Raw genomic sequence first — 23,748 nt, forward strand, 5'->3', positions numbered from 1 at the left:
CATTGGCGGCCACCAGATGGAGGTGAGGAGCACAAGAAATACATAGAGTACTGTATATCATTGTAAGAAGATATATAATGTAACAATTCTGGAGAACACTAGATGGAATAAATGTAACCAATGGGTGTATACCTGTTGTTGAAAAGTTATTGGAGCCCCATTTGTATGCAGCCGGCTATCACCTTGCTGTGCAGTAAACAGTGAGTACAAAAATCACAACACAACTCCCCCTAGGGAGATAGTAGGGAAGAGCAGTTTCTGCACAGGGAGATAGTAGGGGAGAGCAGTTTATGCACAGGGAGATAGTAGGGGAGAGCAGTTGCTGCACAGGGAGATAGTAGGGGAGAGCAGTTACTGCAGAGGGAGATAGTAGGGGGAGAGCGGGTTACTGCACAGGGAGATAGTAGGGGAGAGCAGTTACTGCACAGGGAGATAGTAGGGGGAGAGCAGATACTGCACAGGGAGATAGTAGGGGGAGAGCAGTTGCTGCACAGGGAGATAGTGGGGAAAGCCCGTTGTCTGCTGACTACAGGTCATAGGAGCGCAGAACGAACTCCACTCCAGTGATCCACAGGAGGAGTACAGCCAAACGAGCTTTCTTCGTACTTCTCTTTAATTAAACTTCTTCTAAATATCTTATGTAATCCAATCCCTCCCCTATGACTTAACATTACCAGAATATTGGCCACTCCCATGATCCTGCGCTCCTGCTGGCTCCTCCTCTCTCTCTCTATTTTTTTTTTTTTTTTAGAAAAATTAATTTTTTAACTCACATTGTAAAACCTGATTTTTGTTTTCTTGTAACCCAAACAGCGCCCAACATTGCTGCCAATCATCGCCCAACATTGCTGCCAATCAGCGCCCACCAGTGCTGCCAATCAGCGCCCACCAGTGCTAACAATCAGCGCCCAACATTGCTGCCAATCAGCGCCCACCAGTACTGACAATCAGCGTCCACCAGTCCTGACAATCAGCGCCCAACATTGCTGCCAATCAGCGCCCACCAGTGCTGACAATCAGCGCCCACCAGTGCTGACAATCAGTGCCCAACATTGCTGCCAATCAGCGCCCACCAGTGCTGACAATCAGCGTCCACCAGTGCTGACAATCAGCGCCCAACATTGCTGCCAATCAGCGTCCACCAGTGCTCACAATTAGTGCCGCCTACCAGTACCACTTATCAGTGTGGCATCAGCAGTGTCCACCAGTGCTGCTTCATCAGTGCCGCCTATCAGTGCCCATCAGTGGTGCCTCATTAGCGCACATCAGTGAAGGAGAAAACCTGTTTGCAAAATTTGTAACATTTTATTTGAAAATTTCACAAAATAAAAAAAAACCCTAGTGGCAGTTACCACGTAATTGTCATTCAAAATGTGAGAGCGCTAAAAGCTGATAATTGGCCTCGGCAGGAAGGGGGTGAAAGTGCCCGGTATTGAAGGGGATCTATTAGACCCCCTAAGGTCATCTATGGACCCCACTGAAGCTGATGAAGATCGGGATTATTCAGCCTCTTCCCTGACCACAGTGACCGGGGATGATGCTTGAAAGGGATAAAATGCTCGTCTCTTCTGGGTTCATTCACCGGAGGGGAGATCCAAGAACTGATCACCCTCCACTCTATCCACCATGCCGATCCCGAGCCTACAGGAAGGGCAGAGGAGCCCGGGGTACATGGTAAAGGTAGTCAGGTGCAGGGGAGTGGTCGGTACCTTTGAAGGAAGTACAACCGAAATCTCATACCTCGTTACAAGAGACTGCTAAAGTGAAATTACATATCTCCAAAATGAAGAGAATGTTCCGGCCCCGTAAGTAGGGGAATGTTCTGACCCTGAAGGTGTTAATCTAGGTTTCCACACTATATATGTGTGTATCATCATCTGCTGGTGATAAAAGAGGTCACAGTGACTATGGAGGAAGAGGACGGACATGGAGGGGGTAACTGGGTGTAAATAGAAAAATAAGATCTTATTACCTCCTCTGCTGCCACTTCCAGCAATGTCTCCTCGCTACTTCTTCCCAATCCACTTTTCACCCGGAATTTCCTGTCTTTACCTGACACCACTTCCTGTCTTCCATAGAGACTTCCTGTCTGGGTAGATGTGAGATCACCACCTTGTGGAGCTCAGAGGAACTGCAGCCCCGAGAAACGTCTCGTAGTGTGAACACGTCCTTGTGCTGTGTGTGTCTGTACTGTATATCCTTATAGATGGGTCATCTCCACTCCCACCAAGGGGGAGAGAAATATATTACTGCCTAGTCCAGCCTTTCTCAGCCGGGGTTCCTCCAAACGTTTTTTAGGGGTTCTATGAGCAATGAACAATTTCTGTCTCTCAGTAATAACTGACATCAATGGGGCAGTCTTCCCACTGATGAGGATGTAAGAAAGTCTTTCTCCCACTGACCACTCATATAAAAGGGTCCTTCACCATTAGCCACCAATATAAGGGACCACTATACTGACCACTGATATAAGGGGGTTCTTGTCCATTAACCATCAATGTAAGGGACAAGTGCACTGACCACTTATATAAGAGGGTTCTTCTCCCATTGGTCACCTGTGTAAGGGACTACAACACTGACCACTGATATAAAGGGTACTTCCCCATTAGTCACCAATGTAAGGGACCACTACACTGACCACTGATATAAGGGAGTCCTTCTCCCATTGGTAACCATTGTAAAGGACTACTACACTGACTCTGATATACTGGAAAGCTCTCCATATCTGTTTTTGCACCCCTAGATAATCTTCCACCATTTGATGCAGACGCTGCTGATGGGATGTGAAAGCTGAGAGCTCTGGGTGCCGGGGACTATAACATTTTTGAAAGGCATCACTGAGGTTGCCTCTTCTCCTCCGCTCCTCTCTTAACCAACAGAAGCCTCAAAACTAGCTTTTCTATGGGACTGTACCCTACCAAAGTCTGGAAAGGCATTACATAAACTCCCCTTTGAGGTGTCCTCAAGATATTTCATCCTGTGCTTCCTCTGTGAGGACAGGATGAGTTCCCAGACTTTACTATTGTAATGGTGATCAAGGAGGATTGCCAACCAATGATAATCCTTCTCCTTGATGCCACGAATTCTCAGTTCCTTTTGCATGCTTTGAAGAATAAGGGAGCCCATGCACTAAAAAATTGTGGAGGCATGAGAAGCAGAGTCCTCGTGGTCACTGAGGATTACAGTATCTAGAACTGCCTCCTCCCAGCCACATACTACTGCCAAGGGTTCTGGGGACTGAAAACCATCTCTTTGGGTTTGACTTAGGTCTTCCTCTGCTTCTATGCCTACAAAACTGCCAGAATCCTCCCCGTTCTTCTCCTCTTGTGTGTTCTGTGGGGTCGCAAGAATGGCCTCTGCATAAAGCAGGCCTTTAGAGGAAAGGATGTCCTCCTCTTCCTCCCACTGCTCTGCCTCGAGTGCTCTGTCCATAATGCCATGCAGAGTCTGTTTCAGCAGGAACACAGGAGGGATTGTGTCACTGCATGCATGTATTGTCATGGCTCACCATCCTTGTCGCCTCCTGAAATAGTGACAGGGGGTACTGGTTGTTCATAGGACAATTCACCAGAGGAGCGCATGGAGGAGGAGGTGGTAGAGCTTACAACAGATCTCACATCACCACCGGCTGTATGGAGATGTGGCAGCAAAACAAGCTCCAGCACTGAGCCCTGTTCTACATCTTTCTAAGTTGCAAGCAGAGATACCCAGTGTGCTGTGAACAAAATATATTGTCCCTGACCATGCTTGCTGGACCACGTGTCAGCAGTAAGGTGGACCTTGCAGCTGACTGGCTTCCCAGCGATGCCAAACATTGTCTTCCATGTGATAGTACAGAGCTGGAGTGGCCTTGCGTGAAAAGAAATAGCAACTGGGAACCTGCCATTGTGGTACAGCACATTCAGCAAATTCACGAAGGGGGCAGAATCCACCAGACAGAAAGGCAGGAGTTGTAAACTTAGCAATTTGGACAAGCTAGAATTTAGACACAGGGCATGTGGGTTGCAGTGACTGTATTTGTTTTTGCATTGCAACAGCTCTACAGCTGGTGGTGTGCTTCTGGCAGATGTGCTGTAACGACCTGTAATACCCTTTGCTATACCATCATCCCTGTCAGTGGAGGCTGCTGAGAGGTCATGAGATATTGTGGGGGTAGACATGAGAGGTAAGGAGGAGAAGAATTGTGTTCCATGTGTGTGGCTTTCAAATGCTCTTGCCAACAGGCTGAGTGGTGGGAGGTGCAATGCCTTGTCAAGCATGTGGTTCCCAAATAGCTGGTGTTTTTGCCATGCTTGATCTGCTTGCGGAAGAGATTGCAAATCGCATCAGTGTGATTGGCTGCATATGTGCTAAAAAGGTCCAGACAGCTGAAGTGGGCCGGGAGATAACAGCTCCACAATGTGGTGGATCAGGGTGGCTGCTCTCTACCCTTCCATGATGCCTGCTTCTGGAGGACATCCGGCCTCGTTGAGGCTGTTTCTCCCTCTCACTTTCATCCTCTGCTCTATCCAGCACACAAGTCACGACAGTGACCTCATCATCAGCATCCCCTCCATCCTCGTAATCACTGGAGCCAACTTGGCAATACGCTGTGGCTGGGGAAACATGACAATTTGTTGTTTACCAGTTTTCCCCCCTCTCTGTAGGCTTATGTTCCTACCTTCCTCAACCTCAAAACAAACATCAGAATCAAGTAATGGCTGTGCATCCTCAAGGAGCAAGTGGCTGGCGCTGTGTTCAAATAACTTAGCTGACTCCTCCATGCCTGATGTTGGAGCTATGGCAGGAGTAGCTGTGGACAAGGAGGCAGAATAAGCCACTCTGGCAGCTGCAGTGGACTGTGCACTAGTCTCTGGTTGGGCGATGAAGGATAAGGAGGATGAGGATGGTTTAGTAAGCCAGTCCACCATCTCCTCTGCATGCTGTGACTGGATGGCACGGGCAACATCACTAAACAGAGACAAAGGTGCCCTGCGAGGACTGACCATGTCCACCTTTGCCTGTTGACACATACGCTGCTGGTCCCTCACAGTGCTATGGGAATGTCTGTCTGTCCTTGTTGGCCTCCCAGACAAGATGGGGGGGAGCTTATTACCCTAATTTTATAGATGCCGGGAAACGCGTAATTGGATGCATTTTATTCAATGAAAAGTGGCACTTTAAATTAAGACTGACGCTGACAGAAATGTAAAATATATTTTAAAAAAAGTAAAAAGAAAAGAGGGGAACAGCAGCGTTGCAGCCATAAAAACTGCGGTTGACAATTTAAAAAAAAAGGGGGCAGGCAGGGGACAAAAAAATAAAAAATATACTGCACTAAACATAATGTAATGCTATGTTAAGCACTGCACTGCACTAACACACTACACTACACTATGCTGTAACACTACACTGACACTACACTACACTACACTGACACTACACTATACTGTCACACTACACTGACACTACACTATACAGACACACTACACTATACTGTCACACTAAACTGACACTGCACTGACACACTACACTGATACTACACTATACTGACACTACACTATACTGACACTGCACTGACACTACACTATACTGACACTATACTCACACTACACTATACTGAAACTGCACTGACACTACACTATACTGACACACACTAACATCACACTACACTATACTGACACATTACACTATACTCACACTACACTATACTGACACAGTACACTGACACTACACTATACTGACACACTACACTGACACTACAGTATACTGACACTACACTATACTGACACTACACTATACTGACACACTACACTAAACTGACACTACACTATACTAAACACACCACACTACACTGACACACTACACTAACACTACACTATACTGACACTACACTGTACTGACACTACACTGTCACACTACACTGACACTACACTATACTGACACGCTACACTATACTGACACACTACACTTCACTATTCTGACACACTACACTGCACTACACTGACACTACACTATACTGTCACACTACACTGACACTACACTATACAGACACACTACACTATACTGTCACACTAAACTGACACTGCACTGACACACTACACTGATACTACACTATACTGACACTACACTATACTGACACTGCACTGACACTACACTATACTGACACTATACTCACACTACACTATACTGAAACTGCACTGACACTACACTATACTGACACACACTAACATCACACTACACTATACTGACACATTACACTATACTCACACTACACTATACTGACACAGTACACTGACACTACACTATACTGACACACTACACTGACACTACAGTATACTGACACTACACTATACTGACACTACACTATACTGACACACTACACTAAACTGACACTACACTATACTAAACACACCACACTACACTGACACACTACACTAACACTACACTATACTGACACTACACTGTACTGACACTACACTGTCACACTACACTGACACTACACTATACTGACACGCTACACTATACTGACACACTACACTACACTATTCTGACACACTACACTGCACTACACTGACACTACACTATACTAACACACTACATTACACTAAACTGACACTACACTCTACACTAACTGCTAGTAGCTAAACGAGCCCTGCTCTATCTACCCTCCAACACATTACAAGAGCTGGCTAAGGGAAGTTACCTTTTATAGTGTGGGGTGCTAGGAGGATTATTCATTTATCTGCTACATACTTCCCATATTTATATAAATGTCTACTGACATTTAGGGATCTATTCATAAAAAAAATGGCAGGGTCCAATAAAAGTGCGGAAGTTACTAGTTTCTGTGAATTAGGTTAAAAAACAAATGTTATTAGGCCCTTTGCTATGCTGGTTGAATGTTTTCCTCTGATTTAAAATGGAGAATGTTGCATTTGGCCACTAGATGGAGCTAATTCCTATGATACTTCGTGCCATATAATAGCCAAATGCAGTTTTCTCTGTATTCCATTAATGGTTGGTATAATATTGCTGGTTTAATTATCTGATGTCCTTTAATGTAACAATCATTCACCCGGCTGTGCCAAATTCTGCCCGTATTTTCATTATCACAGCAATTTCCTGACTTATGGGGCAATAATGCGCTATTATTACTGCAGTGCCACAGTATGGTCACTAGATGGAGCCAATAATCATAGGAAATCACTGAAATAAAATATGAGCAATACTGGTCACGGCTGAGGGAATGCGGGTCACATTCATTCAACAAAGTTTTCACAACTAGATCTGTAAGTGTTTGAAATCTTCCCACACAAAATGTACTCAGCCAATGAAAGGTAAGGACTCCATTTTTATTTTTCTCCTGCTATCAATGGCCAACACGGGACAACACTTCATCCATGTCTTTGGTGATCTCTGATCTCCTTATGAAGTGTTTCTTACATGATGAAGATCAGCCATGGAGTATATCTGAGGTGTATATCAGGGTGTGCTTCTTCCCCACATGTCCACCAACATTCATATAGAAGACATTTCCCACACTCAAGGCACTAATACACCTCCAGGGTTGTGTGGGACCCCTGATGTACAGGAAGACAGGACTTCAGTGAGGAACAATTCCCTCATTAAGGACAGGAAAGTAGCTTCTCCCCCGTGTGCAATCTCTGATGTCTGGTAAGATGGGATTTATCTGAAAAACATTTCCCGCACTCAGTACAGGAATACGGCTTTTCTCCCGTGTGAGTTTTTTGATGTCTGGAAAGATAGGACTTCAGTGAAAAACATTTCCCGCACTCAGGACAGGAATACGGCTTCTCACCAGTGTGCAATTTCTGATGTTTGATAAGATTTGAAAACCGCGCTAAACGTTTTCCGCATTTTGGACAGCAATACGGCTTCTCCCCCGTGTGGGATCTTTGATGTGTGATAAGAACTGATTTCTGTGCATAACATTTGCCACACTCAGGACAGCAATATGGCTTCTCCCCCGTGTGAGATCTCCGATGTATGATAAAATTTGGAAGCTGTGCAAAACATTTTTCGCACTCAGGACAGGAAAACGGCTTCTCCCCCGTGTGAGATCTCTGATGTGTTAGAAGACTGGACTTCTGTGAAAAACATTTCCCGCACTCAGAACAGGAGAACGGCTTCTCACCTGTATGAGATCTTTTATGCTTCTTAAGATTACCTTTCAAGCTGAAACACTTTCCGCACTCAGGACAAGGAAACACCTTTTTTGTTCGAAGGACGGCAGCGTCCCTCACAGTCTGAGGTTCCTGAGGATAAGAGGAATACGATGGTCTGGCACCGTCTCTCACAGTCTGAGGTTCCTCAGGATAAGAGGAATACGATGGTCCTGCACCGTCCCTCACAGTCTGAGGTTCCTGAGGATAAGAGGAATATGATGGTCCGGCACTGTCCCTCACAGTCTGAGGTTCCTCAGGATAAGAGGAATACGATGGTCCTGCACCGTCCCTCACAGTCTGAGGATCCTCAGGATAAGAGGAATACAATGGTCCGGCACTGTCCCTCACAGTCTGAGGTTCCTCAGGATAAGAGGAATACGATGGTCCGGCACTGTCCCTCACAGTCTGAGGTTCCTCAGGATAAGAGGAATACGATGGTCCTGCACTGTCCCTCACAGTCTGAGGTTCTCCAGGATAAGAGGAATACGATGGTCCGGCACTGTCCCTCACAGTCTGAGGTTCCTCAGGATAAGAGGAATACGATGGTCCTGCACTGTCCCTCACAGTCTGAGGTTCTCCAGGATAAGAGGAATACGATGGTCCGGCACTGTCCCTCACAGTCTGAGGTTCCTCAGGATAAGAGGAATACGATGGTCCATCTACACTGTGTGGTGCTGGATGGACATTTAAGGAAGCTGGGTTTTCTCCTGGACTATTCTCCGTATGAGATCTCCGATGTGTGTTAAGAAATGATTTCCGTGCAAAACATTTTCCACACTCAGGACAGGAAAAAGGCTTCTCTCCCGTGTGAATTCTCCGATGTACTAAAAGACCGGACAACTGTGAAAAACACTTCCCACACTCAGGGCAGGAATAGGGCTTCTCACCTGTGTGAGATCTTATATGCACTTTAAGATTGCCTTTCAACTTGAAACACTTCCCGCACTCAGGACAGGGAAACCCCTTATCTGTCAGAAGGACGGCACTGTCCCTCACAGTCTGAGGTTCCTCAGGATAAGAGGAATACGATGGTCCCGCACTGTCCCTCACAGTCTGAGGTTCCTCAGGATAAGAGGAATACGATGGTCCATCTACACTGTGTGGTGCCGGATGGACATTTGAGGTAGCCGGGTTTTCTCCTGGACTATACTGTGTGATGTCCTCATCTTCTACTTTACAGTCTGGAGACAAAGTGAGACAATCCTCTGAGGTTTTCCTCATCTCCCGTCCATCAACTAAAATAGAAATACAAAGATTATTACTAGACATCAGCAGATTGGTTCCCCTAAACCAGGACTCCGCCCACATCAGACAGCTTTGTCTCTGAGGATCTTACAATTCCCCCCTCAAGGTAACTAGTAAATGGGTCCTCTGATCTCCAACCAGTTCATTTCTTTATTCTTGGACCATGCAGGGGTCAGGAGTATGTAATGTACAACATAGAGTATACAGTACAGGGGTCAGGACTTATAATATTTGTGTTCAGTAATCAGTTGCAGAGGTCGCACACCGCTGCCTCCCATCTCCTGAGACTGCACTCAGTGACTTGGGTGTGAGACTATACAGACATATCCCTCCATCCGGCACAGCCATCAAATAACAGAGCAAGTAACCCCGGGAGAATTGTTCTGTCAGAGATCTTGCTAGACCCGGGCAAGGGGTAGAAGAACAAAGATACATACCCCAGGTGTCTAGGTCAAGCAACATCTATGGTAAACATCAATATTTTACTGCCAGCTGAACCCCAGAATCTCCATAAATCCAGTCTAGAGACATAAATTGTGTCTGCAGCACAGAGAAGGAAGATTATCCAAGAGAAATACAGGAATACAGGACGGGGAACACAGCTCAGGAAAGTGACCAGGGGATTACAGGCTGATATCACCCAGTCCCCGCCCTACTCTGGACCAATCAGTGAGCAGTATGGGTGGAGGAATGGATTTAGTGTTAATGACCCACCTGTGTTGATCTCTGTAGGAGTGTCCTCCTCTATAAATGTCCCCGTTATTCCATCCTCCTCCATAGACTGCTGATCATCCCTCACATACGTCTCTTCTTCTTCTGCTTTAACCTCAACTTTTATTTCTATCAGATCTTCATCCTAAACCAAGAGAATGATAGAAAATATCATCTGTAAAATATAAGCTTTAGCTTGTGACATCTGTTGGGGAAATTGCATATTACATATTTCCTTAGTGGCTCACTAATACATTCTAGGCCTCCAAATCCTGGTCACGGAGCCATATAAGGACATAAGCATAGCTTTACCATATACTAAAGGAATGTTATTGTTAACTGGTCAAGTCCTTGAGGGGTCATATTGCAAAGGGAGTTGGCTTGGGGGTGGTGAATTCCTTACACACAAGTCTAAATACCACTACCCACGCTGCTAAGAGTTAGTCCAATCTCCAGAGCAGCATCATGTAACATGCAAGCGTCTGGTTTGATTACCTGTCCACGCCTTAACGTAAAGGGCGACTCCGTTGAAATAAGCAACTTTAGTTACGTGTTCTTGTTATATTTTCTTTATCTTTATCTGTATCCGTTATTACTTTTAATAAATGTTATTCTTTTAAGTATTTGTGTGATCTCTCTTTGCACATATTGAACACAACCCAAAAACGTGACAAAACAACATCACCTAAGAATGTTCTAGCTGTTCCGTCCCACCAACCTTGAAATACTGAGGGATGGTGTGATCTTCCTGTGTGGAATCCCGGGAATACAGAGGACGGGGACATCTCTCTGGTGGGTTCCTGGTATTAGGTGGCTCCATCATATTCTTGTGTCCTTCTGAAAACTCCTCCATTACTCCATACTGCTCATCCTCCTCTTTATACTCTTCTTTAACAATAATATTATAATCCCCGAGGTTTCCACTCTGAAAATATAATAAAACATTCATTGTAATAAACACGCTTGTGTATAAATCATACCTACCAATAATTGTTCCTCATCTACCTGATGATGGTGGGGGATGGTGTGACCTTCCTGTGTGGAATCCCGGGAATACAGAGGACGGGGACATCTCTCTGGTGGGTTCCCATTACTGGATCCATCTGTAGGAAACACACACACTGACTGAATACATTGTTTCTATGTGTTTATCAGATGATGGGGGATCTAGGTGGAGCCTCCGTACTGCTCTCTCCTTTACAATAAAGTCTCCTCTTACCCGGTGATGTGAGGGGCGGCTGATTCTCCATCATGACGTCCTTGTAGAGATCCTTGTGTCCTTCTAAATACTCCCACTCCTCCATGGAGAAATAGACAGTGACATCCTGACACCTTATAGGAACCTGACACACACAATGATACAGTCACCATCCAGACACATCCCTTGTCTGTTACTGGATAATGTCCCAGAATTCCCAGCACCGCTCACCTCTCCTGTCAGCAGCTCCATCATCTTCTTGGTGACTTCTAGAATCTTCTGCATGTTGTGTCTCTCAGGTTTTAGGGAGTCACATGGAGGCACTGTGATGGTCATATGATCACCTGACTTCGGAAGAGGAAATCTCTGTATTGGAGAACCAATAGGAATATCATGTTAGAATCCCAGAATCCTCCTCACCTCTCCGGTCAGGTCTGTGTTTTATTAATAGAGATAAGAGTGGTGTCATGTGACCTCCCAGAATCCTCCTCACCTCTAGGGTCAGGTCTGTGTTTTATTGATAGAGATAAGAGTGATGTCATGTGACCTCCCAGAATCCTCCTCACCTCTCCGGTCAGGTCTGTGTTTTATTAATAGAGATAAGAGTGATGTCATGTGACCTCCCAGAATCCTCCTCACCTCTCCGGTCAGGTCTGTGTTTTATTAATAGAGATAAGAGTGATGTCATGTGACCTCCCAGAATCCTCCTCACCTCTCCAGTCAGCAGGTAGATGATCTCCAGGGTGAGGTTTAGTATCTTCTCAGTATTGTGACTCCGGTCCTCCTCCATCCTCAGTGATGTGGTCATGTGATCTATGCGGGTTTCTCTGTAGATGGATAGTGGAGAATTATTTGGACTGTATTGGGTGTACAATGCTAGGATGGGGATATAAGGGGGTAATATGTGGAAATCGGAACAGGTAGATTGGGTTACTTAGGGGTCTATTTATAAAACAAATGTGCATAATTATTCATCCAGCAACTCTGCATGAGCATTTATTTTGTGCAAATTTTATTTTATTAAGGCCAGTAGTAAAATACCACATTGGGGGCCACTAGATGGAGCTGGGGAGCACAAAAAAATACATAGAGTATATCTTTGTAAAAAGAGATACAATAGAACAATTCTGGAGAACACTAGAGGGAATATGTAACCAATGGGTGAGCAGCATACACGTTTCTGAAAAGTCCCATTTGCCATCACCTTGCTGTGCAATACACAGTGAGAACTAAAAAGCAACGCCCCCCTCCCCTCTAATCACCATAGTATTAATAAAAGCTAGGCTGTCCATTCATCTCCATCAATATACTACAAAGGTAGAGAGACATCATTACTGTATGAGATATATGAGCTGTATGAGGCATAATTTCTGCACAAGGAGATAGAGGGGGAGAGCAGTTACTGCACACGGAGATAGTAGGGGGAGAGCAGTTTCTGCATGGGGAGATAGTAGGAGGAGAGCAATTACTGCACAGGGAGAAAGTAGGGGGTGAGTAGTTGCTGAACGGGGAGATAGTTGGGGGAGAGCAGTTACTGCACAGGGAGATAGAAGGGGGGTAGTTGCTGCACAGGGAGATAGAAGGGGGGTAGTTGCTGCACGGGGAGATAGTAGGGGAGAGCACTTGCTGCAAAGGGACATAGTTGGGGAGAGTAGTTACTGCACAGAGAGATAGTAGGGGGGAGAGCAGTTGCTGCACAGATAGATAGTAGGGGGGAGAGCAGTTGCTGCACAGGGAGATAGTAGGGGGGGAGCAGCTGCTGCACAGGGAGATAGTAGAAGGAGAGTAGTTACTGCACAGGGAGATATTAGGGGAGAGCAGTTGCTGCACAGAGAGATATTAGGGGAGAGCAGTTGCTGCACAGAGAAATAGTTGGGGAGAGCAGTTGCTGCATGGGGAGATAGAAGGAGGAGAGCAGTTACTTCACAGAGAGATATTAGGGGAGAGCAGTTGCTGCACAGGGAGATATTAGGGGAGAGCAGTTGTTGCACAAGGAGATATTAGGGGAGAGCAGTTGCTGCACAGGGAGATAGTTGGGGAGAGCAGTTGCTGCATGGGAAGATAGAATGGGGAGAGCAGTTACTGCACAGGGAGATAGTAGGGGAGAGCAGTTGTTGCACCAGGAGATAGTAGAGGAGAGCAGTTGCTGCAGGACATAACAGTGGTAGGGCTGCAGAAACTAGAGGCAGGGTACATCTGCTGACCAATTCACCCAGAGCACACACAGGAGGGCGATGACTGGCTGAATAAGTGACCAATTATCTCCAACGCCTTCAAAATTGTCTTGGATCTAACGGGTCAAAAATGATACTGAAAGTGAAATCACAACCTGTCTGGAGAGATGACGATGGACAAAACCCGTACAGGGATATCTCCTGATATTATAAATGATAAATGTTCACACAAGCCGGCGATTCCCTGCACTACAAAAACAATCATATACTTCCAGTTCCGGCATGGAATAGCTGTGCTCTGTTGCAGCCCCTGAAATCTGCTCATAGCCCCAGCCCACCACATCGCTGCTACTCAAGACCTCCAAGAGTGTCTTCTCCTACATCTATGGATAGCTTTTTGGAGAAAAGCGGGCCGCGATCGCAATGGGCCTAGCTCCAAATCGAGACCGGGGATGTGGCCTTGTCTCCAGCAATGGCAGAGGCGCCTGCCACGGAGGTGATTTCCCTTTTATACTACTCTTCATAACAATTTTACCAGAATAGACTATCTCTTTTGCACAGATAATATCATTCCTTCGGTAATGGAGTCCGAAATTCATGAAATAGCCATATCAGATCATGCCCCCAATTTCCTGGTCACTTGACCATTCAGCTTCCAAATCAAACCCTTGCCTTTGGCGCTTTCCATCCTACCTACATAACAATGCCGACTTCCAGACCTACATGTCCCAAGCATGGGACGACTTTACAGTCTCTAATGCAGCACACTCTGATAACCCAAATCTCTACTGGGAAACAGAAAAGCATATCTTAGAGGACGGATCATTTCCTCCTACAAGAAAAACGCTCTCCTTAGTTATAAGAAAGCAAGCTAACATCTTAGAATGGTCCAGCCCTCTCTCACTATTAAAGATTCCCCTGAAAACAGTGAAAATTGGCAAACCACTAAATGCAAATTTGACACATGGGCACAAAATTTAGAACTAACCAAACGTTCGCTATCTGACGCCACACTCTTTAAGTTCGGAAATAAAGCAGGCAAGCCCTTAGCGAAATTTCGCAAAGGCCCATTCAGCCCGACCCATATAACCGCCCTGAGAGACTCTTCAGGTACCGTCAATACAACCCCTCAGGATATAAATAGATTCATGCTAAAATTCTACTCCTCCCTTTATGCCCCTGACCCAAATGATACAAATGTAGCTCAAAATGTTCTCGATAGGATACACCTTCCAAAGATAACCCCCCGCTCAACTTTACACCCTCAATGCTCCCATATTCAGCACAGAAATCTCCATGACAATTCGCCAACTAGCCCCTATCAAAGCCCCTGGTCCGGATGGACTAACCGGGAATTTTACAACTCTTTGGGAATTAGTTGAGCCCACCCGACTCAACGCCTACAATAACATCTGGGCAACCAGGCCATCATAAAACTTCTATCAAAAAAAGGAAAAAACCTCCTCGAACCAGGATCCTATAGGCCCATTTCTTTACTGAATTTCAACGTCAAAATATTGTCAAAAATCGTCACCACTAGACTTGCTAACATTGTCCCAACCCTAATACACCCTGCCCAGTCAGATTTTGTGAAAGGTAGAACTGTCACTTTGAATATCCGAAAGGTTCTGATGGTACTTGATCATGCTAAATGCCACCCAGAGAGAGACTTTGCTATCATCACCCTGGACACAAAGAAAGCTTTCAACAATGTGAGTTTCCACTGGCTCTCACTAGTACTAAACAAAATGGTAGAATAAAGGGTAAAATCTATGCGCTACCAAACAAGAAAAGAAATGTCGGGAATGCAAAGATAAATAGATGGAGCACCAGAGGTCCTGCAGCTAGTTCTGTAGTGTCACCACATACGATCAGAATAATATGTATAAAAATAACCAGCGCTAAAACCTCTTAAAAACGGTGAACCATAAGTTACTGTGTGCAGTAAGAAGGATAAATTACTTAAAAGTGCAATATAGTAAGAAAATATATTATATAATATCCGGTATAAGAATTGAATTAAAGTGCCAAAGTGCTGAATAAGTGCAGATAATGTGCAGTGAACTAAAATGTCCAAATATTCCAAGATGATAAGTGATGTGAAATAGTAAAAATAAATATATATGCAGATAATGAGCTGATTGTATAAGTTCTATGGACCCAGAACTAGTCAAAAGCTCGGACTGAAGCAATTGATGTAAACAAACAAAAAGTTCAGTTAAAATACCATACAGGCCCGTACACACGTACCGATCGTCGTCATACAAACGTCGGCGGACGAAAGATCTGCCGATTGTACGCTTGTTAGTATGGTGCCTCCGACAGCTGTCTGCGCACATTCTGCAGACAAGAGTCTTTCTTGCAAACATAAAAATTTTTGTATGCCGACACCAGAACGGACGATTGTTCGCCTGTCAGTACAGAAATCAGCCGACAGACCGCAGATTTGCAAGACTGGGCATTCTCAGAAAAGAAAAAACACAGGGAAAGTTAACCATTACATGACATCACTTCTGCAGTCAGCTGAAGTCGGCGGACAAACTTCTTGTGCTGTCTTTGCACTTTTCAACAGACATCGACATCCCGGGGAGAAAAGACGAACGTTTGTATGACGACGATCGGTACGTGTGTACGGGGCTTAAGAAACATAAGTTGCTGGTGGCTGTGAGCAATGTGCAAAAAGGTACAAAAACACCTTGCGAAGATAAAAAGGAGCGGGTTGCCCAGCTTCTATGAGTAGAGGAACTGTTCACAAGCTCCGAAATCAAATAAATTAAAGAGAAATGAAGAAATATGCCCTATAAAGGGCGAGCTAAAGAAGTGCTGTGAAGATAGTAGTGTAAATTCACAATAGCTGTGATCCAAATCAATAAGTGGAAGCGGTTAATAAAACTGAAATATCAGGGTGCACAATGCCCTATAATAGGTGAACCCCTGTGAACAGACAATAAAAAATCACTTTATGATGAAAAAAATTATCACAATAATGACAAAACGTGATACAAAAGGTGAAGTGGATGAGTAAAAAAAGTGTGGTCCATAAATAAGTGAAAAAGGTCCAATAATCTTCCAAACATTAAGGATAAAAGTTCATATTAGGTATAAATTACAGCCAGCGATTATTAGTGATCCCAGTACCACAGTGAGTGAGCAAGATATCCTCAAAATAAGTGCAATGGCCGCTCACCTCACTTGTCTTTCATATACGCGTGTCAGGTGTCTTGTGTCAACCTGCAGACCTAAAAAGCCGTTTCCCAGGAAGAAATGGGGTCTCCACAAGCGATATGGGAGCCAGGGTCCTGCTCCTATAAGCTGGTCTGTAAATCTTACAGGTATATAGCTCAGACACTCGATAATTCAGGGGAAAGATATAAAAAGGGGTCTCATAGCGCAGTATGTTTCAATACGATTTATTTCCAGGTAAAATATAAATTTTAAACTCACATTTAAGTAGATCAATGGATGCCAGTAGTAAAAATGCAGCCGCCGATGCGGTTCCTGTATTATCTCACCGACTTCCGGTCTCGGCCGTAGACCAGGAAGTGACGTCACCAATATTTTCTTACTATATTGCACTTTTAAGTAATTTATCCTTCTTACTGCACACAGTAAATTATGGTTCACCGTTTTTAAGAGGTTTTAGCGCTGGTTATTTTTATACATACTAAACAAAATGGGCTTTTCCGGCTCTTTCAACCATTTGATTAAATCCATGTATGCGTCTCCTGTGGCCAGACTGATGGTGGCGGGTCTTCTCACACCAGAATTTCGACTCCACAAAGGAACGAGACAAGGGTATCCCCTCTCACCCTTACTCTTTAATTTGGTCTTGAACCTCTCTCCAGACACCTAAATAGTCAAGCCCCCATACATGGCATTCATATAGGTGTAACACTGCCCCCTCAAGGACTGCTGGATTTTCACACTTTCGGGTCCCCCTGGGTTACCGTTAGCAACTTTGACATTCACAGTCTATCACTTTACTTCTTGGCTCAGTCAATAATTAGTCCAGGGGTAAGTGGTTGTTTTGTGTTTTATTTATAAGTTAGGGACGGGAGAAGGGAATAGTGGGATACTCCGAATTAACTATACACAAGACATTGGAGGACATCTATCTCTTGATACAGCCAGGCTGTTGATCCACCTTGCGACTTGGGTGGATTTAGGGTTAAGTCTCTTTCCAGATGACTTGATGGACTAAAGTTATCTTCAGGACACTCTCCTTAGTAACCACTTCCTTGACCACTGACACCCTTCCACTGACTATCCTACACCGGGGTGGCCCCCCTCAGGTCAGGCCCCTTGACACGATCCCCTGTACTCATGATACTGTTTTTCTAGGGTCTCCAGTGTCTCCCCCTCAGTCAGCTTCCTTGACCTCTGGGTTCAGCTCTGTTCCTCTGGCCCTCAGGACAACCTCCTGAGGCCACGTGCCACTGCTAGAGCAGGAGGCAACCGCCACCCTCCCTCCAGGACTCTGCTCACCAGCCAAAGACCCCGCAGCACATGTGCTCCTGGCTTTTATACCATATCCCAGAATGCACCGAGACAGCCTGTCTCTGCCAATAACCAGGACTGTATCAAAGCCTATGTATCCATTGGTCAGGTTTCCTCCCACTGTCCAACATGCCTTCCTATTGGACCAGTGTGAAACACTCCTCTAGACTCAATGAATCACACACTGAGCCCACCTCACTCACAGATCCTGCTCCCTGGTAAGCAGAAAGCAATATAGATTTGCCTGCTACTCCTCTGATAGGCAGACAGAGACAAAAACTATACTCTGTCACTGGCATCTGACTTAGGAGGGTGCTACACACACCCCCCGCCAAACCGAGCCAAGTCCTCACTAGCACCTACCTAGGAGGGTGCTACACTCACCCCTGCCAAACCAAGCCATGTCCTCACTAGCACCTACCTAAGAGGGTGCTACACTCACCCCCCACCAAACCGAGCCATGTCCTCACTAACACCTACCTAGGAGGGTGCTACACTCACCCCCCACCAAACCGAGCCATGTCCCCACTAGCACCTACCTAAGAGGGTGCTACACTCACCCCTGCCAAACCAAGCCATGTCCTCACTAGCACCTACCTAGAAGGGTGCTACACTATCATCACCCTGGACACAGAGAAAGCTTTCGACAATGTTAGTTTCCACTGGCTCTCACTGGTACTAAAAAAAAATGGGCTTTTCCGGCTTTTTCAACCATTTGATCAAATTCATGTATGCGTCTCCCACGGCCAGGCTGGCGGTGGCGGGTCTTCTCACACCTGAATTTCACCTCCACAAAAGGAACAAGATAAGGGTGTTCCCTCTCGCCCTTACTCTTTAATTTGGCCCTTGAACTTCTCTCCATAAAACCTAAACAGTCAAGATTCATATAGGTAAACATGAATTACGGTCAGCCCTCTTTGCAGACGACGTACTCATATTTCCAGCCAACCCCAGTTCAGACTTGACTACTAGTAAAAACACCTTTGAGGATTTTAAACTTTGCTCCGGCCATCATAATAATTATGCCAAAAGCAAGATTCTTCCCTTGGGCACCCCAGCTAACCCATCCTGGTCATTACATTAACCATTTGCCATAGCCAAGAATCATGTTACCTACCTGGGAATTAAAATAGGTAAAAACTCCAACATCCCTTTACTCCTTGAACTATCCTCCCGTACTCAAGAAAATTACTCAAGAATTAGAAAACTGGATGGGCCTCCCCCTCTCACTTTTAATAGTCATCTCTTTAAAATGAGAACATCCCTGTCTGTGACTAAAGTCTCCCCCTTCCCCCTTCTCTCTCATGCCTCGGAGTGAGTACACTAAGGTACATCAGAGTTCTCAGTGTTCCCCTTTAAATCAGGGTTCCCAGAGCATCCCTTATGTCAGAGTCTGCAGAGTCCCCCTTACAGTGTAGGGGAACTCTGCGGGTTCAGACGTAAAAGGGGAACTTTGCGGGTTCGGACATAAAAGGAGAACTCTGCCGGTTTAGGCATAAAAGGGGAACTCTGCGGGTTCAGACATAAAAAAGGGGAATCAGAGATGGTCCACCCCAACTTTCTGACAGCACTCCTCCATTGCAAATGGAAATCACTGCATCCGAATCTGCAGCACAACCCTCTTTTGCGGGACACAGCTATAGCATGGATAGAAATACGCAAATGCTTACCTCTCACAGTTCATTTCTAGAGATCTCCCTATTCAGGGGAACCCTATCTTCCCCCCCAGGCATGGAACATCACGTCTATGCCTCCTGGCAAAGCAAAGGCCTCACGAAATTCTCTTCCTTATGCAACCTGGACATTGGCTCACCCTTTGCCTTTTCGGTCACAAAAATACTCCCTACTAAAATCCCATATTTTCTATTTCTGGCAATGTACCAACTTTATACGCTCTTTATGCAGGGAAGGCAGCAAACGATTCAGGATGTTGACTTCCGATCTCCTACTCCAAGAAGGCTCCTACACTATTTCGGATATATACAAACCTCTGATCAGCAAAATTACCTCCCCTTTCATGTCCTCATCTGTTAAAAATTGGGGCAAAGACTTCCCGGATTTGGAGCTCCCAGATAAACTACTGCAAGGCTACAACAAAGTCCTACAGCCGATACCCTCCGAGCAATGGAGGGAAACCCAGATGAAAACCATACATCCTGCACATATACACTTCCTAATGGATAAGAGTAACCCTCATTCCGCCTCGTGCCCTCTCTGCCATCAGCCAAGACCCTCCCTATCACACTGATTTTGGTCATGCTCCTACATATCAGCCCTTTGGTAACAAACTATTTCCTTCATTCAAGGAATCCCTCTGCTAAAATTACCAATTGATCTCCTCCTTCTAATCTTTGGATATTGGGACAAGCAACTCTTAACATGGCCATCTCTGGCTGCACTACAACATAAAGATTGGATCCCCCCCCCCCCCCATAAGATCCATCCAGTTATTTACTGTTCATGGTTATACAGTATTGGACCTGTTTTTCTTTTCTTTCAGGTCCACCTATCCTTAGTGTGCTAACCTCTCTCTCCCATGTCCTGGGAGAGCGTAGGGTACAATGATTGGTCATGTTCATCTCTTTTTTTTGATTTGTAGTTAACTAACAATCAGCTTCTTCCCTGACTACAGTCACCGGGGAATGATGGCTCTGAGCCTGGAGGTGATGAAGTACTCATCTCTTCTGGGTTCATTCACCGGAGGGGAGATCTGAGAACTGATCACCCTTCACTCCATTTACCATGTCGGTCCCGGGCCTACAGGAGGGGCAGAGTAGCCCGGGGTACAAGGCGGAGGTAGTCAGGTGTGAGGTAGGGGTTTATATCTTATAAAGCCATTCACAACTTAGCCCCCAGCTACATCACTAGCCTAGTCTCAAAACACCAACCGAATCGCTCTCTTCGTTCCTCTCAAAACCTCCTGCTCTCTAGCTCTCTCATTACCTCCTCCCATGCTCGCCTCCAGGACTTTACCAGAGCCTCACCAATCTTAGGGAACTCCTTACCATTATCTGTCAGATTATCTCCTACTCTATTAGCTTTTAGACGATCTCTGAAAACCCTCCTCTTCAGAGAAGCCTATCCTACCCACACCTGACAACTGTACCTCCATTTTCTCCATCAGCTCATCCCCCACAGCTATTGCCTTTTTATTTCACTTGACCCCCTTCTAGATTGTAAGCTCTAACGAGCAGGGCCCTCTAAATCCTCCTGTATTGAATTGTATTGTAACTGTATTGTCTTCCCTCATATTGTAAAGCGCTGCGCAAACTGTCGGCCCTATATAAATCATGTATAATAATAATAATATATCTTTGGAGGAAGGGTGTTGAAGTGACAATTTCAGTAAAACCCTGAATCCGAATCTCATCCCTCGTTACAAGAGACTGCTAAGAAGAATGTTCCGGCCCCGTAAGTGGGGAAATGTTCTGCCCCTCGGGTTAATCTAGGTTTCCACACTATATATGTGTGTATCATCATCTGCTGGAGATAAAAGAGGTCACAGTGACTATGGAGGAAGAGGACGGACATGACGGGGGGGGGGTTACTGGGTGTAGATAGAAAATAAGATCTTATTACCTCCTCTACTGCCACTTCCAGCAACGTCTCCTCTCTACTTCCTCCCGACTCACCTTTCACCTGGAAGTTCCTATTTGTACCTGACATCACTTCCTGTCTGTACCTGACATCACTTCCTGTTTTTAGAGTGAAGAAATAGAGGTGAGATCCTTGTTGAGCTCAGAGGAACTGCAGCCCCGAGAAACATCTCCTAGAGTTAACATGGCCTTGGGCTGTGTGTGTGTGAAGCTGATGAAGGACAGATTGGGATTAATCAGCTTCTTCCCTGACCACAGTGACCGGGGAATGACAGCTCTGAGCCTGGAGGTGATGAAGTACTTATCTCTTCTGGGTTCCTTCACCAGAGGGGAGATCCGAGAACTGATCACCCTCCACTCCATACAGCATGGCAGTCCCGAGCCTGCAGGAGGGGCAGAGGAGTCCGGGGTACATGGCGGAGGTAGTAGGGTTGCATTTGTCTGGGATTTTTTTGAAGAAGAGGGATGGTCCTCTGTGTCAAAGGCAGCAGAGAGGTCCAGGAGAAGTAGTACAGAAAAGTGTCTGTTGGTTTTTGCCGTTAGTAGGTCATTTGTGAGTTTAAGGAGAGCAGTTACAGGTAATGTTAAGGGGGGGGGGGGGGGAATCCAGACTGTAATTAATTATATTTAAATCATGTATGGTAAATGCGCAGTTGATGACTGTGATGTATGAAAAATGTGTGGAGTACAAATGTAATTTCATTGTGAATTTGTTTTCTACAAAGACAATAAATCGAATTCTTCTTCAGTGCACAGTATCAAGTGCACAAGCAACCAGCCAGTCAGGAAGTGGGTGACATGGCGGGGGGGGGGGGGGGGGAAGCAGGTGTCATGAATGGGCAGTAATGTTTCATGCCCTGACTGTCTGCTTACCTCTCTGGTCTGTGTATCAGCTTTTTGGACCGTGCTCTCACACCTGTGTGTTTAAGTGATCTTCCCTCCTCCCCAGCCTCTAACAGGAAACACTATGTTAACCCGCCCACTGCAAGCCAGCTTTGCCCAAGCAACAATTGTGTGTTCCCTGAGTGTTTCTTGCAGTGTGCTCTACGTCTGATCGCTGTGTACTAACTTTGGCTTGTTCACCTGATCATCCCTGTCTGCTTGTTGCCCCAACCTTTGACTCATCCTTCTAACCATCTATGTCTGCTTGTTGCCCCGACCTTCGGCTCGTCCTTCTGACCATCCCTATCTGCTTGTTGCCCCGACCTTTGACTCATCCTTCTAAACATCCATGTCTGCTTGTTGCCCTGACCTTCAGCTCATCCTTCTGACCATCCCTGTCTGCTTGTTGCCCTGACCTTTGGCTTGTTCTCCTGAACATCCCTGTCTGCTTGTTGCCCGACCTTCTAACCATCCCTGTCTGCTTGTTGCCCTGACCTTGGGCTCATTCTTCCAACCATCCCTGTCTGGTTGTTGCCCTGACCTTCGGCTCATTCTTCCAACCATCCCTGTCTGGTTGTTGCCCTGACCTTCAACTCGTCCTTCTAACCATCCCTGTCTGGTTGTTGCCCTGACCTTCGACTCGTCCTTCTAACCATCCCTGTCTGCTTTTTGCCCCAAACTTTGACTCATCCTTCTAACCATCTATGTCTGCTTGTTGCCCCGACCTTCGGCTCGTCCTTCTAACCATCCCCGTTTGCTTGTTGCCCCGACCTTCGACTTGTCCTTCTAACCATCCCTGTCGGTTTGTTGCCCCGACCTTCAGCTCATCCTTATAACCACCCCGTTTGCTTGTTTCCCCCGACCTTTGGCTTGTTCTCCTGACCATCCCTTGTTGCCTTGGACTGCTGGTTCCTCTCCATCCACCAAAGCCATCCATAAGCGTGAGCTGGAAGACCCTGGGGGCCATGACCTGGAGTCAGCTGCAGCCAAGTCTATCCTCTCTATCAGAGGCTTTCTTGAAAACCTGCTGGCTCTTAGACTCTGCGCCCTGGAGAATCTTATGCTCTAGCTCCCTTTTCAGGACGGTGGCTGCGACCCTATGTAGCTGCTTCTCAGAGCCACCAACCCTCAGCAATCAGCCGTTGGGTTCACAACTTCTGCTGTGTGCTCCCGGTTACTTGATCCCAGCAGGCCTGGTAATGAGGGATCTTGGTGCTTAGGCAACTGGTTCCCCACATATTGGGACTGAGCTTGCAGCACTGGGCACCCTAGGGACC

At 45.8% G+C, this 23,748-nt stretch overlaps 2 protein-coding genes across 2 annotated transcripts in view; both read right to left on the reverse strand.

Moving 5' to 3' along the window:
* Positions 1–23,748, reverse strand: part of LOC309564464 (uncharacterized protein) — a gene marked incomplete at both ends in the record, with an annotated part of 826,241 nt that overhangs the window by 315,744 nt on the left and 486,749 nt on the right.
* Positions 7,608–9,457, reverse strand: LOC309564052 (uncharacterized protein; the record flags this gene model as incomplete). The annotated part of the gene is made up of 2 exons (XM_082268679.1): positions 8,679–9,457; positions 7,608–8,519 (listed from the first exon to the last, which is right to left on the reverse strand). The coding sequence occupies exons 1-2, from the start codon at positions 9,435–9,437 to the stop codon at positions 7,608–7,610; spliced, it is 1,671 nt and encodes a 556-aa protein (XP_082124805.1). The 5' UTR covers positions 9,438–9,457.

The sequence above is a fragment of the Pelophylax lessonae genome (genome assembly GCF_965119305.1).
Source record: "Pelophylax lessonae genome assembly, chromosome: 9".
Classification (NCBI taxonomy): domain Eukaryota; kingdom Metazoa; phylum Chordata; class Amphibia; order Anura; family Ranidae; genus Pelophylax; species Pelophylax lessonae.